The sequence below is a fragment of the Lissotriton vulgaris genome, chromosome 5 (genome assembly GCF_964263255.1).
Source record: "Lissotriton vulgaris chromosome 5, aLisVul1.2, whole genome shotgun sequence".
NCBI classification, from domain to species: domain Eukaryota; kingdom Metazoa; phylum Chordata; class Amphibia; order Caudata; family Salamandridae; genus Lissotriton; species Lissotriton vulgaris.
This window is the reverse complement of record NC_141693.1, coordinates 57256986-57274307: the sequence shown is the minus strand read 5'-3', so window position 1 is coordinate 57274307 and position 17322 is coordinate 57256986. Positions and strand designations below refer to the sequence as shown.

The following is a 17322-nucleotide window of genomic DNA, read 5'->3' as shown; positions in this document are numbered from 1 at the left end:
GAACTGAGAGTTTGATGGACCCGAATTTCTTTTAGGAACTTGTGAGTGTGTTTATGGTACGTATGGTTTTTGGGAAGTGTATGAGTATGGGGGTCAATGGGATGTTGTGCTAAGAGTAACTCCATTCTCGCTCTTCTCTCTTAGCAAATGAGAGAAGGATATCAGAGAGGGAAGGGTTCATTCTCCTGAGCTATTATCAGGTACTGTTTTGAGCCGAATTAACAGTACAGGAGAGTAGGGATATTAAGGAGTGTGTACTAACGTATGTCCTCTTTTGCTCCTACCCCTACCTTTCCCTCGCTTGACTGCCTTGGTGCTCTGGTTGTTGTAACTAGTCAGAGTACAGGGACGTCAGGAGGTGGACCCCTTTTGAGCATCGTTCCGACCTCGAGGAGCCAGCAGCCGTGACAATCATTGGAAACGGCGGGGACGCAAACCCATGTTCCGGCGCTGGAGAAAAGCGTCTGTTGTTTCCGCCAGCGGATCCAGCCTCCAACTGAAGAACCGGGGAACCTGGAAGTCCAGGCGAGATGCAAACCGGTCCACTGAGAAAGGACCCCAGACATCGGTTAACCACTGGAACACCTGCCTGTCCAATCTCCACAGACTCGAATCCCTCAGGTGACGAGAGTGCCAATCCGCTACTTGATTGGCCTGCCCCGGCAAATGTTCCGCCGTGACCGAAATATGGTGAGAGAGGCAATACTTCCAAAACTCTTTTGCCAGATTCGCTAGCGCTCGAGTGAGCGTGCCCCCCAGATGGTTGACATAACGGACCACCGAGACGTTGTCCATTTTCAGAAGAACACATAACATCACTCGGTCCTTGGTCCAGCACCGAACAGCGAAGGACCCCGCAAGGAGTTCCAAACAATTGATATGAAGAGACTGCTCGTCTAACGACCACGCGCAGCCTGTAGAGAAATCTCCGCAACGGGCGCCCCAGCCCGCTTTGCTGGCATCGGACTCTATAACCAGGTCGGGAACTGAACCGAAAATCGCTCGTCCGTTCCAAGCCTCCATGTGAGTCAACCACCAAGACATCTCCTCCTTGGCTTCTACCGACAGAGGAACAGACTGGTCGTAGGAGAGGCCTCGCCGAAGATAATAGCCCTTCAGACGTTGCATCGCCCTGTAATGCAGGGGCCCAGGAAGATTGCCTGGATGGACGACGAGAGAAGCCCTACCAGCCTGGCAATCTGCCGGAGGGAAGTCCGGGTTTGGAAATGGTTTGGCGTAATTCGTGCCGAATCATTGCCATCTTGCGGGCTGGCAAACTCAATGTGGCCTTCACTGAGTCTATGACAAAACCGAGAAAGACCAGAGATTGGGTCGGACACAGGACGGACTTTTGGCTGTTGATCACAAACCCCAAGTCCTGGAGAAGAGAGACCGTCTGTTGTAGCTGAAGATTTAACCTTGAAGGGCACTGGGCCATCAGCAGGATATCGTCGAGATAGACTATGAGACGGATGCCTTGGCCCCACAAGAACTCTACCACTGGGTGGAGAACCTTGGTGAAACACCACGGGGCGGAGGCCAGGCCGAACGGAAGAGCGGTAAACTCGAAGACCTGACCCCGCCAACGGAACTGAAGGACCCTACGATGTAAAGGATAAATCGGAATGACCAGGTAAGCGTCTTTCAAATCCAGGCGGACCATCCAGTCGCCTGGGAGAAGAACATCTCTGAGCAGATGGATGCCTTACCTCTTGAAATGTCTGTAGACCAGAGGTCTTCAAACTTTTTGATGCTGAGACCCCCTTGTAAAACCTTTTTAGGCGTAAGGACCCCCTTCCGACAAAAGATTCTAGAAACTGGTACTCCTCATCATAAACAACTATCGACAACCATAAATGCGCCTGTTAGACCTCATCACATCCATCCATCTATCCATCATTCATCCACCCACACTTCCACACATCCATCCATCCTTCATCCATCCACCCTTTCATCCTTCCATCCATCCTTCATCCATCCTTTCATCCTTCCATCCATCCTTTACCTATCCACCCGTCCATCCACCCGTCCATCCACACACCCACCTTTTCACACATCCATCCATCCATCATTCATCCGTGAAACCTTTTATCCATCCATACATCCATCATCCATCCACCCTTTCATCCTTCCATCCATACATCCATCCTTTACCTATCCACCCGTCCATCCATCCACCCATCATTCTTCCACCCACCTTTTCACACATCCATCCATCATTCATCCATGCAACCTTTTATCCATCCATCCATACATCCATCCTTCATCCATCCACCTTTTCATCCTTCCATTCATCCTTCATCCATCCACCCTTTCATTATTCCATCCATATATCCATCCACCCTTTCATCCATACACCCATCCTTCATCCACCCACCCTTTCATCCATCCATCCACCCACCCATCCATCATTCATCCCCCACCTTTTCACACATCCATCCATCCATCATTCATCCATGCAACCTTTTATCCATCCATACATCCATCTTTCATCCATCCACCCTTTCATCCTTCCATCCATACATCCATCCTTCATCCATCCACCCTTTCATTATTCCATCCATTTATCCATCCACCCTTTCATCCATACATCCATCCTTCATCCATCCATCCATCATTCATCCCCCACCTTTTCACACATCCATCCATGCATCCATCATTCATCCATGCAACCTTTTATCCATCCATACATCCATCCTTCATCCATCCACCCACACTTTCATCCTTCCATCCTTCCATCCATCCTACATCCATCCACCCTTACATCCATCCATTCACCCATCACTCATCCACCCACCTTTTCAAAAATCCATCCATCATTAATCCATGCAACCTTTTATCCATCCATACATCCATCCCTCATCCAAACTACCCTTTCATCCTTCCATCCACCCTTTCATCCATCCATTCACCCACCTTTTCACACATCCATCCATCCTTCATCCATCCATCCACCCTTTCATCTTTACATCCATCCACTCATCATTCATCCACCCACCTTTTCACACATCCGTCCACCCTTTCATCCTTCCATCCGTCCATCCATACAGCCCCTTTCATCCATCCATACATCCTTCATCCGTCCACCCTTTCATCCATCCATCCACCCATCATTCATTCACCCACCTTGTCTGTGCATCTCTCATGGGGGGTCAGTATCTCTCTGCTTCGTCTTCCTTCTTCCTCTCTCATGGCAGGGCATCCCTGTGCCTCCCTGCTTGGGGGGGGGGGGGGGCAGCCAGCTGTGAAAACATTTCACAGTGAAGAACAGACTCTCAGCCACATTTCTCCTGCACAGGCGCCAGGTATGAGGGCTCGTGGGACTTGAACCAATAATTGTAATGTCCTTCTGCTGTTTACTGTGTATTTGTAAAGCGCTCTGATACCTACTAAACTAGTGCTATATAAAACGTTAAAACTAAAAATAAACCCACAGCTAAGTCCATTGAACTCAAAGGGCTACAGCCTCCTCCCCCAGCACCCCCCCCCCCCCCCAGCTCGTGTATGTCAGCCCGGCTGAAACAGCTTGGGCACACACAAAGGCACACCAGAGTACTATCACAGGTCTTTAAAAGACCTTTACTTGTTAATGAGGCTTTGATGTGTTTCACACCTCGGTGTGAATTAGGCGGCCTCCGTGAGCACCCTCCATCAGCCTGGCGCCAGGAACTGCACTCTGGCAGAATCTGCGACCCCCTTCCCAGGACTCCACGACCCCCCTGGGGGTCGCGCCCCACAGATTGAAGACCTCTGCTGTAGACCAACCACCCATTGAACTCCTTCAGGTTGATCACCGGACGACTGCACCGTCCGTCTTGTCCACAAGAAAGAGATTGCTGAGGAAACCGTGAGGGTGCAATTCGGAACGACAAATTGCCCCTTTTCGAAGGCGACACCTCCTCGTCGACCACCCGCTCATCGTCCTCTGAAAACGCGATGGGATGCGGAGGAAACGGTTGACGAGGAGTGTCGAAGAAGTTGATGTGAAAACCACAGACGGTCTGCAAGACCCATGCATCGAAAGCCAGAGCCTGCCAAGCCACCTGAAAGGCTTGGAGACGCCCTCAATATGCAGATGCGCGGCAGGAAGCGCACATACCGTTGTTGCCGCCACCGGATTTGGCTCTGAAGCCTCCTCAGCCCCTGAAACGCTGGCCACAGGTGGGATAGAACTCTGTATAGGAAGCTGAGTGATTATATTGCCCTCGACCGCAACCTTGCCCCTTGTTGGTGTTCTTTTGCTGGTGACCACCAGGGCAGGGCGAGCGGCCCCTCCCACGCCCAGCCCCTTGGGAAAAACGACTCTGGAACACCCGTTTTATACTCAATTGCACCTTGTCCAGAGACGTAAATGTGGACACAAATTTGCATAACTCCTTGACGAAGGGATCCCCGAAAAGACCTCCCTCCGCCACAGGACCTGCCTCCGCCGAAGCCAGTTCACCAAGCTTCGGGTCCAGCTTGATCAAAAAGGAGTGACGGCGCTCTGTGGAGATTGCACAATTTGCGTTCCCCACAAACACGACCGCCCGCTGAGCCCAATTCGACATAACCTCCGGGGAGATGACCGAACCCGTGACCTTGGCCTCTTCAGCCATGTCTAGAATCTTCGTAAGGGGCCCGATAACGTCCAGCAACTTGTCCTGACAGGACCGCCAGGACCGATCTATAGCTTTACGTGATTGTTTAATAAATTTGCCTAGAAACGTCGCCATCTTAGAATGTAATTCAGGCGTACAGGCCACTTTATGCTCCAAAGTCGGCCGAGGGCATTCAGCCCTCAAACACCCACCCGCCTCCTTCGCAAGTGGCTTGCGGAGGCGACCAGCCATAAACTTTGCCACCTTGTCCCCTGGTACCCAGGCAGCAGACCGCGGATGGACAATCTCATCAGGGTCCAGCATACCCGAAGCGTCCTGAGGCAATGTCACAATAGAACTGGCCGGCTTCCAGGACCGCGAGGACCTCTCGTCGTCATCTGTGTCCCCCGGCGAATCTCCATCCTGGGCTGGAGAAAGAGGGGGGGGGGAAGATTCAGCGTGCCCTACGGACGAGGAAGGTACAGGGGGAGCGGAGGACGTCCTAGCCAGAAAAGCGGAAAGCAACCGCTCAAAAGCGTCCTTGTCTACTCCCTGCGCCTCCCCAGTACCGCCCTGCACACAAACCTTCTTGGAGGGCGGAGGAGGCTGCAGAGGATGTCTCGGGGACCGCTGAAGCAGCCCGGTGGGCTTGGCCGAGCTTTGCGCACTCTTGAATAATGCGTTCCGTCAACCGCTGTTCCATGGGCCCCACGACTTCATTGACACAGCGGTAGATAGAGCTATCCACTGCGTCATAGAAATCAGCATCAAAAGGGAGGCATTTATGCACCTCTTCCTCCTCATAAGAGCTTTCCATCCCTGAGTCCTGAATAGGCCCAGCAATACTAACGAGCGTGCTAGAGGGCGCAAGCACCTCCCAAGCAGACCAGGCGCCCAAGATGCAACCGGGCAATGTGGGCAGTCCAAAGGACTGATGAATGTGGGTGGCCAACAGTCAGCAAATCGAAGGACACGCCCCCCCAAACGCGCAAGGCCCTCACCGCAGTGACAGGGCCTAACTGCCACCTCGCACGTCAACCCTAGCTGCGTGTCAGAGAAAGGAACGCCCTCAGGCGGCAACGCGGTCACACCGCAATACAGACCCCCGCCAGGGCATGACAACTAAATGCGGGCAAATACAGACCCCGACCCAGGGCGTTCAGAGTGTGGCAGCGGGGCAAGGCTCACGGTGACTCTGCTCCTGCAGAGTTCCTCGCAGACTAACGCAAGCGCGCTACAGGAGCTTCGAGACGTGAGGAGCCCCCTAGCGTGCCTCCGAGGCACCAGACGGGCGGCGGCCGCGTAAGAAGCGAGAACGCTTCCGCAGCCGCAGGGGAGCTGCAAACGGAAAACCAGACAGCAAGCAATTTTGGAACCAACAACACCTTATGAATATAGCACAGCACACACAGCAAGCCCCGCGAGGCACACAAAACAAAATCACGGAGAAAGAAAGAAACGTGACTTATCTGGCTGACTAGCAGCGAAGAAAGAGGGAGAGCCGTGGAGTTGGAGCGTCTATCTGGGCTTCAAGGACACTAAGGAAGGACTTCGGCTGTTTTGCGCCCGTGGAGTCATGGACTTTGTAGTTCAATACTTGGAAAGTTTTTTGGGGGGACTTTGGAACTGTTCTTTTCCGGACCTTGGAAAGAAAAGTTGTTTTGGTGCTTTTGTGGCTGCTGTGTGTTTTTTTTGTAATAAAGCGAAGAAGGAAAAAGCATAATCTGAGCCTCCGGTCCTGCCATAGAATTAGGCACACCTATTAGAGAAATGCCATTTGTAATTTACTGTTTTGCTCCCTGTACAGGATCCTTGCCGTCCAAGCCTGAAATTTGAGGCTTAAAGCTGTTATCGTTGGGATTAAATGGTTGGTGCACCTCAACTATCACTTACCTAACCTTGCCCTTTGTCTGGACAATGTTTGGCTCTATTACACATCCAGCCGCCATTGGCCCATTGGAATTAAGAACCAGTCCCTCAGGGATATTGCCGTCTGAGCTGGATAAAGTCATTATGACTTCAATGAGCTCAACACCTGAGTTTACCTTCTCTCCATGGCTTGGAAGCTCCTTTTCGCCCAGTCCTCCCACTGGAAGGCAGGTTTTTTAGTTTTAATTTCTGTGGAGGTAACAGCCTTTAGAGATAGGTTTTGAGGTTTGGGTGTTATTTCGGAAAATCCAGGTGAAAACGGACGGGCTTTGTAATCCACTTGAATCTTTGTGATGTGTAAGTAAAGCAGCCACTAGATTCTTTAAATAATCTAATTTTGTCTCTATTTCCCCCTGTACTATTTGGCTGGTAGTTGGAACCTCTGGTATAATTGAAGTAAATCCCCTTCTTGTTCTGTTGTAGCCTCTGCTTGCGTGGGTTTCATTTTTGTTTAAAGTCAACTGATTGGAACACTTTTGTCTACACCGAGCAGTTATTGGCGCCCCTCCTGTTCTTCATGAGAGCATAGTGGGACTATCAACCACGCTATACTGAGTATATAAATTGACGGAGTAAATATAATAGCCGTCATGTGGTGAGTACCTTCACGGGTTTTCCACTTTCAAAGCTGTCAGGGGTTTAAAGATTGCACTGCGCACCCCACATACTCACACGATGGTTACTTGAACGCACAAAGTCACACACAAGTCTTTGCCACAGCCAGGCTATTAGTGGGAGTCTTTTTTTCCTGGGCCACTGGCGTGTTGGTCGGTCCGCTACAGGTGCAGACCTCCGAAGGAGCAAGCCGCACCGGTCTTGTGCCAACCTCTTCCGCGCATATCGGAGATTACCGTAGCACTGGCCATACCTGCAACCAGTGGCATAACGAAAGTTGAGGGGGCCCCCATGCAAGGTACATGGGGGGCCCCGTTCTGGATTTATTCTGGAGCTCTCAGGCCTGAGTACTGTGCTGAGGGAGCCTTCTAGTAGGCATGTCACGCTGTTCCATCTATTGCAGTGTACTAACTAGTACTGTATATGTTGGAGTAGCTTTGTCACACTGTACTGAGTAGAACTGTATACCTTGGAGTAGCTCTGTCACTAAGTGTCATCTAATGAAGTGTACTGGCTCTTGCATTTACCTTGGAGTAGCTCTGTTAATCTCTCCCATCTTAACCAGTGTACTGAGTAGTGCTGTATACCTTGGAGTACCCCTCTCACTCTGTGCCATCAAATGCAATTTACTGACTAGTACTGTACACTATCTAGTATCTTTCTTGCTCTGTATCATCTAATATAGAGTAATAATTTGTATAGTATGCCTTGAAGTGACTCTGTTACTCTGTACGATCTATTGCAATATACTTATTTCTACAGTTTACCTTGGAGTGTCTACTGTGTACCATCTAATACAGTGTACTGACCAGTACAATATACCTTGGAGTAGCTATGTCACTCTGTACTATCTAATGCAGTTTTACTGACTGGTACAGTATACCTTGGAGTAACTATTTCACTATGCGCCATCTAATGCAGTGTACTGACTAGTACTGTATGCACTGGGGTAGCCTTCTCACTCTGTACCATATATTGCAGGGTATTGAGCAATAATGTATACCTTGGAGTAGCTTTGTCACTCTGTGCCATCTAAAGCAGTGTACTGATTAGTACTTCATACCTTATAGTAGCTCTCTTGCTCGGTACCATCTAATATAGAGTACTGACTAGTACAGTATGCCTTGGAACTATCTAATGAATTGTACTGACTAGTACTGTATACCTTCTCGTACCTCTCTTACTCTGCACCATCTAATGCAGTGTACTGAGTAGTACTTTCTACCTTGGAGTAGCTCTGTCACTCTGTGCCATCTTATTCAGTGTACTGACTAGTACTGCATACCTTCAATTAGCTCTGGTACTCTGTACCGTGTAATATACAGTACTGACTAGTACAGTATGCCTTCGGAGTAGCTCTGTTACTCTGATCCCTCTAAAGTAGTGTACTTGATAGTACAGTAAGTCTTGGAGTGGTTCTGTAACATTCAATACAGTGTACTAACTAGTGCAGTACTACTTCTGGTAGATCTTTCGCTCTGTACTACCTAATACAGTGCACAAACAAGTACAGTTTACCTTCTTTAAGCTCTCTTACTCCGTATTATCCAAGACACTGTACTGGCTAGTACTGTATATCTTCTGGTCCCTGTCTTACCCTGCGCCATCTAATGCAGTGTGTTGACTAGTACGGTGTACCTTCTAATAGCTCTGTCATTTTGTGCCATTTAATGCAGTGTCCTGACTAGTACAGCACACTAGTAGTAGCTCTGTTGCTCTGTATCTTCTAATGCAGTGTACGGACTAGTCCAGTGTACCTTAGAGGGTCTCTGTTACTCTGTATCATCTAATACAGTGCAATGACTAGTACAGTACCCTATCTTGCAGCTCTCTTGCTCTGTACCATGTAATGCAGTGTACTGACTAGTACACTATACAATCAATCATTCAGGGATTTGTAAAACGCACTACTCACCTGTTAGGGTCTCAAGGGGCTGGGGGTGGGTATGAGCAGCTCCGTTAGGGTCATTCGAAGAGCCAGGTCTTGAGGTCTTTCCTGAATTGGTGTTGTGTCGGGCTCCGGCGGAGGTGAAGGGGGAGTTTGTTCCAAGTCTTGGCTGCGAAGTAGGAGAAGGATCATCCTCCTGCTCTGGTCCTGTAGAAGCGTGGGATGGCGGCGGGGGCGAGATTGGCTCAACGGAGGTTTCTCTTGGGGGCGTGGAAGGAGAAAGGGTTGTTGAGATATTGTGATCTGATGTTGTGGAGGGCCTTGTACACATGCGTGAGCAGCTTGAAAGTTATCCTTCTTTCGACGGGGAACCAGTGTAGATGATGGAGGTGTTGGGTGATGTGGTTGTGCCTGGGGGTGTCGCGGATTAGCCTGGCTGCAGCGTTCTGGATGGTCTGGAGCTTCCGTTGCCATAGTCTAGTCTGCAGGTGATGAGGGCATGTGCAACCGCTTTTCTGGATTCGGAGGGGATCCGTTTCAATGTTTTGATGTTTTGCAGAGTATGTGGAGGGTGTTGAAACAGGGTGAGGAGACGGTGTTGATCTGGCGAATCACTGTGAGTGATGAATCCAGTCTGATGCCGAGGTTACGTGCATGGTCTGTGGGGTGGGTGAGTTTCCAATGGCAGGGGGCCACCAGGTGTCATCCCAATTTCAGGGGGTGGAGCAGAGGATGAGAACTTCTGATGTCTCTGAGTTTAGTTTCAGGCAGCTGTTCTTCATCCAGGTTACGATGGCTTTTCATCCCATCTTGGAAGTGTTGACTGGTGATGTTGGGTTCTTTGATGAGGGAGAGGATGAGCTGGGTGTCATCAGCTTAGGAGCCCGTGTTGAGCCCTTGGTTTCTGACAATGGTAGCGAGGGGGGACCATGTAAATGTTGAAGAGGGTGCAGATGCCATCAGTGGCGTTGAGGAAGGTGATCTTGGTGCTGTGGTGGCTGCGTAAACCAGATTGGGAAGTGTCTAGGACATTGTTGGTTTCAATAAATCATTCTAGCTGGGTGTTGACTGCCTTTTCGATGACTTTTGCTACACATGGAAACAGCGAGATGGGCCTGAAGTTCTTATGGTCTGTCAGGTCTGCGGAGGGTTTCTTGAGGAGCGGGTTGACTTCAGTGTGCTTCTATTCATCGGGGAATGTGGCAGTCTCGAGGAAGCAGTTGACCGCTTGACGTAGCTCGGGTACGATGGCTGTGGTGGCCATGTGGAAGATGTGGGGCGGACATGGGTCTAAGGGTGCCCCTATGTGGGTACTCTTCATAATCTTTAAGGTGTCTTCTGACGTGAGCAGGGTCCAGGTATGTGAGGTCTGTTCTGTGGTGTTGCTGGGGGTGGGAGTTGAGGTGGTGCAGAGGTATTGTTCCTCAAAGTTATCGTGGAGTGTCTTTATCTTGAGGTGAAAGAAGGAGCTGAGTCTGTTGCAGAGGTCTTGGGTGATTGGGACTTCTGTTATTTCACTGCCTGGTTTGGCAAATTCTTGTATGATGGAGAAGAGTTCTTTGGATTTGTGGAGTTTGGTGAGGATTCTGTCTTGGAGGAAACTTTTCTTTGTGGCTTTGATGACTTGGGGGAGTGCTGTGGTGGCTGATCTGTAGGCTGTGCATGTTTCCGTAGTTTTGCTGTTTCTCCCAGTTTTTTCAAGTCATTGGCAGGAGCGCTTGGATTCTTGGAGTGCCGTGGTGAACCAGCTTGCTTTCTTGTTGCGTCATCCTGACGTCTTCCGGAGGGGGGCGAGTGTGTTGACGCAGTTGGTGATCCATCAGTGGATGTTGCTTGCCACAGATGCGGCACGCGTGCTTGTTTGTGGTGGGTTTGCTAAAGGAGAAATGTATGCAGTGGTCGTCAGTCCAGAGTAGCTCCGTGGTGTGGATGAAGGAGACGCTGTTTCCTCCTGCGAAGACTCGGTAGAGTGTGTGTCCCGCTGTGTGAGTGGGGCCAGAGACAAGTTGCTTCAGTCATATGTTGGTGAGATTCTGTAGGAGGGCGGTGGTGTCGGGGTCGTCGTGGTTGTCCAGGTGGAAGTTTAGGTCTCCGAGTAGCATGAAGTCCGTGGAGGAAAGGGGGTGTGGGGTGCAATGCAATCAGCGATGATGTTGGTGAACGGAGCGCAGGGGGCCAGGCGGTCTGTAGTCCAGGGTTCCATGGAGCGTCGTTTTGGGTTTGGTCTGGATCTGGAAATGGAAATGTTCCATGGTGGGCGAGGCGTTGTCCGGATTGCTGGTTGTTATGCGGAGGGAGTTTTTGTGGATGATGGTGATACCTCCTCCTGGGCTGGTGGCGGTCTTTTCTCAGGATCTTGTATCTGTCGGGGATGGCGGTTGCGAGGTCGGGTGTGAAGCTGGCGTTGGTCCAGGTCTCTGTGAGTATTATGACGTCGGGTGTGTGAGTGTTGAGGAGGTCCCAGATTTCCATATCATGACTGTGCAGTGAGAGCAGGTTGATAGGGATGCAGTTCAGTGATTTGTGTGCTCCGGTGTCCGGTGGGCAGGGGGCTGATGCTGGGGCCCGGAGTTAGGTGAAGATGCGGTAGCACTGTCGGCAAGAGATCGGGCCCTGGGTGTTGCTTGGCATTGAGAGCTTGGAGTTGTTGCTGCATCTGGGGTTAAGAGCATGGAGGGAGCTTGGGTCATACCGGCGGCAAGTCGGGGGACCAGGGGCCTTGGCGTTGGTCGCAAACGGGAGAAGATGGGCTTGCCTTTGGTGTGCCAGCAGTGCCACGTCTGCGCGGTGGCAGCGGCCGCTATTAAGTAGGGGGAGGGTGGTCAGCTAGGAGTAATACGCTGGGGGGGGGGCCGCGGAGCCGTGGGGCAGCAGCGGCAGGGAGCGTGGGAAAAGGGACAAAAACTGAAGCAAAGAGAGAGAAAAGCAAAAACAGAAAGAGCAAAAGATAAAGGGCAAAACAGAAGAGCAAAAGAGAAAGGGCAAAACAGATAGAGCAGAAAGAGGGAAACCGGCACCGAAAACCGAGCAGAATAGCAGAAGAGCAGAGTGCTCTTCCACTAGACCACCAGGGATGAGGTGCAGGCAGGAGCCTGCGGGTAGACGAGGGCCTCAAACACCTGCCTTGCACAGAGTTCAGGCTCAAAGGCAGTCCCTCAGTGGTGGAGCTGCGCAGGGGAGAGCAGTGATACTGACCAGGATGGTCAGTGGTCCTGTTCTCTCACTCTGTACCACCTAATGCAATGTACTGACTGGCATTTACACCTTCTTGTAGCTCTTCTACTCTTCCCCATCCAATGCAGTGTACTGAGTATTACTGTATACCATGGTATAGCTCTGTTACTCTGTGGCATTTAACGCGGTGTACTGACTAGTTAAGTCACTCTGTCACTCTGTACCATCTAATGCAGTACATGTATAATGTATACCTTCTAGTACCTCTGTCACTCTGTACCATCTTGTACTGACTTGTACATTAGACTTCAGTACCTCTGTTACTCTGTGCCATCTCATGCAGTGTACTGACTAGTACTGTATACCTTGTAATAGCTCTCTTACTCTGTACCACAGTGCACTAACTAGTACTGTATACCTTCCAGTAGCTCTCTCACTCCGTACAATCTAATACGCTGTACTGACTAGTACTGTATGCTTTGGAGTAGCTCTTTCACTCAGTACCCTCCAGTGCAGTGTACTAACTAGTACTGTATACCTTCCAGTAGCTCTCTCACTCCGTACAATCTAATACTGTGTACTGACTAGTACTGTATACCTTCCAGCAGCTCTTTCACGCAGTACCCTCCAATTCAGTGTACTGACTAGTACTGTATACCTTCTAGTAGCTTTTCTACTCTGCACCATCTAATGCAGTGTACTGGCTAGTACTATATACCCTGGAGTAGCTCTGTCATTCTGTACCATCTAATTGAGTGTATTGAGTAGTACAGTACACTTCTAGTACCACTGAGCCATCTAATGCAGTGTACTTACTCGTACTGTATACCTTCTAGTAGCTCGTACTCTGTGCCATGTAATACAGTGTACTAACTAGTGCAGTATATCTTGTAGCAGCTCTGTCACTCTGTGCCATCTGATGGATTATACTGAGTAGTACTGTCTACCTTGGAGTACCTCTGTCACTCTGTGCCATCTTATGCAATGTACTGACTAGGACTGTATACCTTCTATTAGCTCTGGTACTCTGTACCATTTAATATACAGTACTGACAAGTACAGTATGCCTTGGACTAATTATGTTACTCTTTGCTATCTATTGCAGTCTACTGACTAGTACAGTATGCCCCGGAGTGGCTCTGTTTGTCTGTCACATTAAATACAGTGTACTGACTAGTACAGTACACCTTCTGGTAGATCTCTTGCTCTGTACTATCTAATGCAGTGTACGGACTAGTAGAATATATATTCAATTAGCTCTCCTACTCTGTAATATCCAATCCAGTGTACTGGCTAGTATTGTATACCTTGGAGTACCTCTACCACTCTGTGCCATCTAGTCCAGTGTACTGACTAGTACAGTGCCCTATCTGGTGCAGTGTTTGGTGTGGTTCAGTGTGCGCAGTGTCTGTGTCTAGTATGGTGTGTGGTGCAGTGTAGTGTGTAGTAGAATGTCCTGTCTATATAGTGTAATGTAGTATGCCTCATGTATGGTAGTGTGGTCTAGTGTAGCACGCCTTGTGAGGGATAGTGTAGTATGCCTTATGTGCGATAGTGTGGTGTAGTATGGGCTGCGTGTTGCAGTGTAGTGTGTAGTAGAATGTCCTATGTAGTGTAATGTGCTGTTCGGTGTAGTTTGTGCTCTAGATGAATACCTGGTTTAGTGTAGTGAGCATTCTAGTGCAGCGCGCTTGTGTGTAGTGAGCGGTCTAGTGCTGTGCATTTTAGTGTAGTGAGCAGTCTTGTGTTTTATTGTAGTGAGCAGTATAGTGCCGCTCTCTTCAGTGTAGTGAGCAGTCTAGTGCTGTGCGCTTTAGTGTAGTGAGCAGTATAGTGCCGCTCGCTTCAGTGTAGTGAGCAGTCTAGTGCTGTGCGCTTTAGTGTAGTGAGCAGTCTAATGCCTGGCGCTTTAGTGTAGTGATCAGTCTAGTTCAGCGCGCTTTAGTGTAGTGATGTGTATTTTAGTGTAGTGAGCAGTCTAGTGCTGTGCGTTTTCGTGTAGTGAGCAGTCTAGTGCTGTGTGTTTTAGTGTAGTGAGCAGTCGTGTGTCTTGTGCTTTAGTGTAGTGAGCAGTCTAGTGCTGTGCGTTTTCGTGTAGTGAGCAGTCTAGTGCTGTGTGTTTTAGTGTAGTGAGCAGTCGTGTGTCTTGTGCTTTAGTGTAGTGAGCAGTCTAGTGCTGTGCGTTTTCATGTAGTGAGCAGTCTAGTGCTGTGCATTTTCGTGTAGTGAGCAGTGTAGTGCTGCTCGCTTTAGTGTAGTGAGCAGTCAAGTGCTCCTCGCTTTAGTGTAGTGAGCAGTCTAGTGTTGCACTTTTTTATGTAGTGAGCAGTCTACTGCGTTTCATGTAGTGAGCAGTCTAGTGCTGTGTGTTTTCGTGCAGGGAGCATTCTAGTGCTGTGTGTTTTCTTGTAGTGAGCAGTCTAGTGCTGTGCGTTTTTGTGTAGTGAGCAGTCTAGTGCTGTGGGTTTTCGTGTAGTGAGCAGTCTAGTGCTGTGTTAGTGAGCAGTCTAGTGCTGTGCGTTTTCGTGTTGTGCGCAGTCGTGTGTCTTGTGCTTTAGTGTAGTGAGCAGTCTAGTGCTGTGCGCTTTAGTGTAGTGAGCAGTTTAGTGCCGCTCGCTTCAGTGTAGTTAGCAGGCTAGTGCTGCTCGATTTAGTGTAGTGAGCAGTCTAGTGCCGCTCGCTTTACTGTAGTGAGCAGTCTAGTGCTGTGCGTTTTCATGTAGTGAGCAGTCTAGTGCTGTGCGTTTTCATGTAGTGAGCAGTCTAGTGCTGTGTGTTTTAGTGTAGTGAGCAGTCTAGTGCTGTTTTTGTGTATTGGTGTGTTTTAGTATAGTGAGCAGTCTAGTGCTGCGCGCTTTAGTGTAGTGATCAGTCTAGTGCCTCGCGCTTTAGTACAGTGAGCAGTCTAGTGCCGTGCGCTTTAGTGTAGTGATCAGTCTAGTGCCTCGCGCTTTTGTACAGTGAGCAGTCTAGTGCCTCACGCTTTAGTGTAGTGAGCAGTCTAGTGCTGCGCGCTTTAGTGTAGTGAGCGGTCTAGTGCTGGCACTTTAGTGTAGTGAGCAGTCTAGTACCACGCGCTTTAGTGTAGTGAGCAGTCTAGTGCTGCGCGCTTTAGTGTAGTGAGCAGTCTAGTGCCGCGCACTCTCTCGCGCCGTGTGCTCCTTCCAGGTGTAAATTAATCCTATGTAAAACAGAAGCAGTAATTACAGCCTTTATTTGTGTCATTAAATCTATAATTGTGAATCTCTTCTCTTCAGTGATGGTGACTCTGGATCCTGACACGGTTCATCCTCTGCTTTTCCTGTCTGAGAGGGGGAAACGAGTGAGACGGACGGACACAGAACAGCCCCTGCCGAACACCCCCAAGAGATTTACCTCCTACTACCCCTGTGTGCTGGGGAGCAAGGGGTTCACCTCCGGCAGACATTACTGGGAGGTGCAGCTGCTGCAGGAGGGGGGAGGGTGGCATGTGGGGGTCGCAGCAGAGTCTGTGAACAGGAAGGGAGGCTTCACATGGTCACCTGAGGGGGGAGTCTGGGCTGTGCGGGGGTTGGATGGTCAGTACTGGGCTCTCACCTCCCCTGAGACCCCTCTGTCCCCTTGTGAGAAGCGCCTGAAGCTGGGGGTGTATCTGGACTACGAGGGGGGGCGGCTGTCCCTGTACAATGCTGACTCCATGGAGCTTCTCTACTCCTACCCGCAGGCCCCCTTCACAGAGAGGCTCTTCCCGTTCTTCCGTCTCTGGGGAGAAGCGGAGCTGAGGCTGGAGTGAGAGCTGCAGGGAGCGTCTGCCCCTCATCCTTCCCTCCCCCCCTACAGGGGAGGAGCGGAGCTGAGGCTGGTGTGAGAGCTGCAGGGATCTTCAGCCCCTCATCCTTCCCTCCCACCCCCCTGCAGTGATAACAATGTTACCAGGGGCACAAGCAGAGACGCTTTTAAATAATAAAACACTCCCTTTGGGGATAAGTCCCTTGGGAGAGGGGGTGGTGGGCAGTAATTCCAGTGACTGGAAACGACGACCACATGTGCAGACCCCACACTCCTCCCCCTCAACTGTCATCTACAGTTTAATCACCAACATTCCAAAGAATCTTCAAACACCAACATTCCAAAGAATCTTCTTCACAAGGACCCTCCCACCTGTTGCCATGACAACCAGAAGCCTCACGTGAAACTGACTGCTACATATCTCTTTTCCTTGTACATTTTTTAAAACAAGGGCAGGAAATGTTTGCCGTGTGAATCATGCACCAGACATCATGTAACATATGAAAAAGTCTCTTTAAACTTCAAAAATGTGTATTTCTTTCACACGTGGAGCTTTGACATTAATATACACATTATAGCGCTGCGCTGAGAAGGACTTATTGAAAGTGATTGTTTTTAAACATGAACTTAGAAACCAGTCCTGCCCCCGCACCTGCTACATGGCTAATATTAGTGACCTCAGACGCAAGACAGTTGTCACGTGCACCCTGTATCTAACCCAGATTCAGGGCGGCTTTAGGACTGTGCGACCGGTGCAGCTGCACCTGGGCTAACCTGGGAGCGGCGCTGTGTGCAGAAATAACTTTAGGTTTTAAAAGCACCTGCTGCTTCCTTGTGTGTCCAGCAGGTTTCAGGCAACAATAAAAAGTCAAGATGACACGGGTGATTAATGTTTCTGCTGGAGAGAGATGGAAGTTTTGTCTTGTCACAATTTCAGCTCATCAGAAAATAGCGCAGAGGGTTAATATGCCGGTTGCAATGAACGTGTACATGCAGATCACAGAACAGTAATCCTCATTGGTTTGTGTAACATTTCCTATAGACCTATTAACACATTTAAGATTCATTGCTTCTATATAAGGTATGTTTGGTGTAAAGTGCTCTGACACCCTAGAGTTGGCATGAATAGCGCTATAAAACAAAAGACATGCATGTGAGAGAGGAGCTGTGTAGAGATGAGTGCCACTGTTGGAAGGTGGGGGTGAGGGAATATTTGGAAATGGCGGTCATGGCGGAGGGGCGCGAAAAAATATTGTCACACCTGGCGCCCCGAACTCTAAAGCCAGCTCTGCCCAGAGTCCTTTCGATCCATTAATTCAAACGCAATAGGTTTTTGTAGCGCTGGTATTCTAAACTCACGGTTTTGAA

At 49.7% G+C, this 17322-nt stretch overlaps 1 protein-coding gene across 1 annotated transcript in view; it reads left to right on the top strand.

Moving 5' to 3' along the window:
* LOC147710142 (E3 ubiquitin-protein ligase TRIM39-like) overlaps positions 1-16826 on the top strand; it is a 79610-nt gene extending 62784 nt beyond the window's left edge. The window contains exon 6 of the mRNA XM_086920834.1: positions 15444-16826. Within this exon, the coding sequence (XP_086776960.1) occupies positions 15444-15958 (515 nt within the window). The 3' untranslated portion in view covers positions 15959-16826. The remainder of the gene's footprint in view (positions 1-15443) is intronic.
* Positions 16827-17322: the final 496 nt, after the last annotated feature.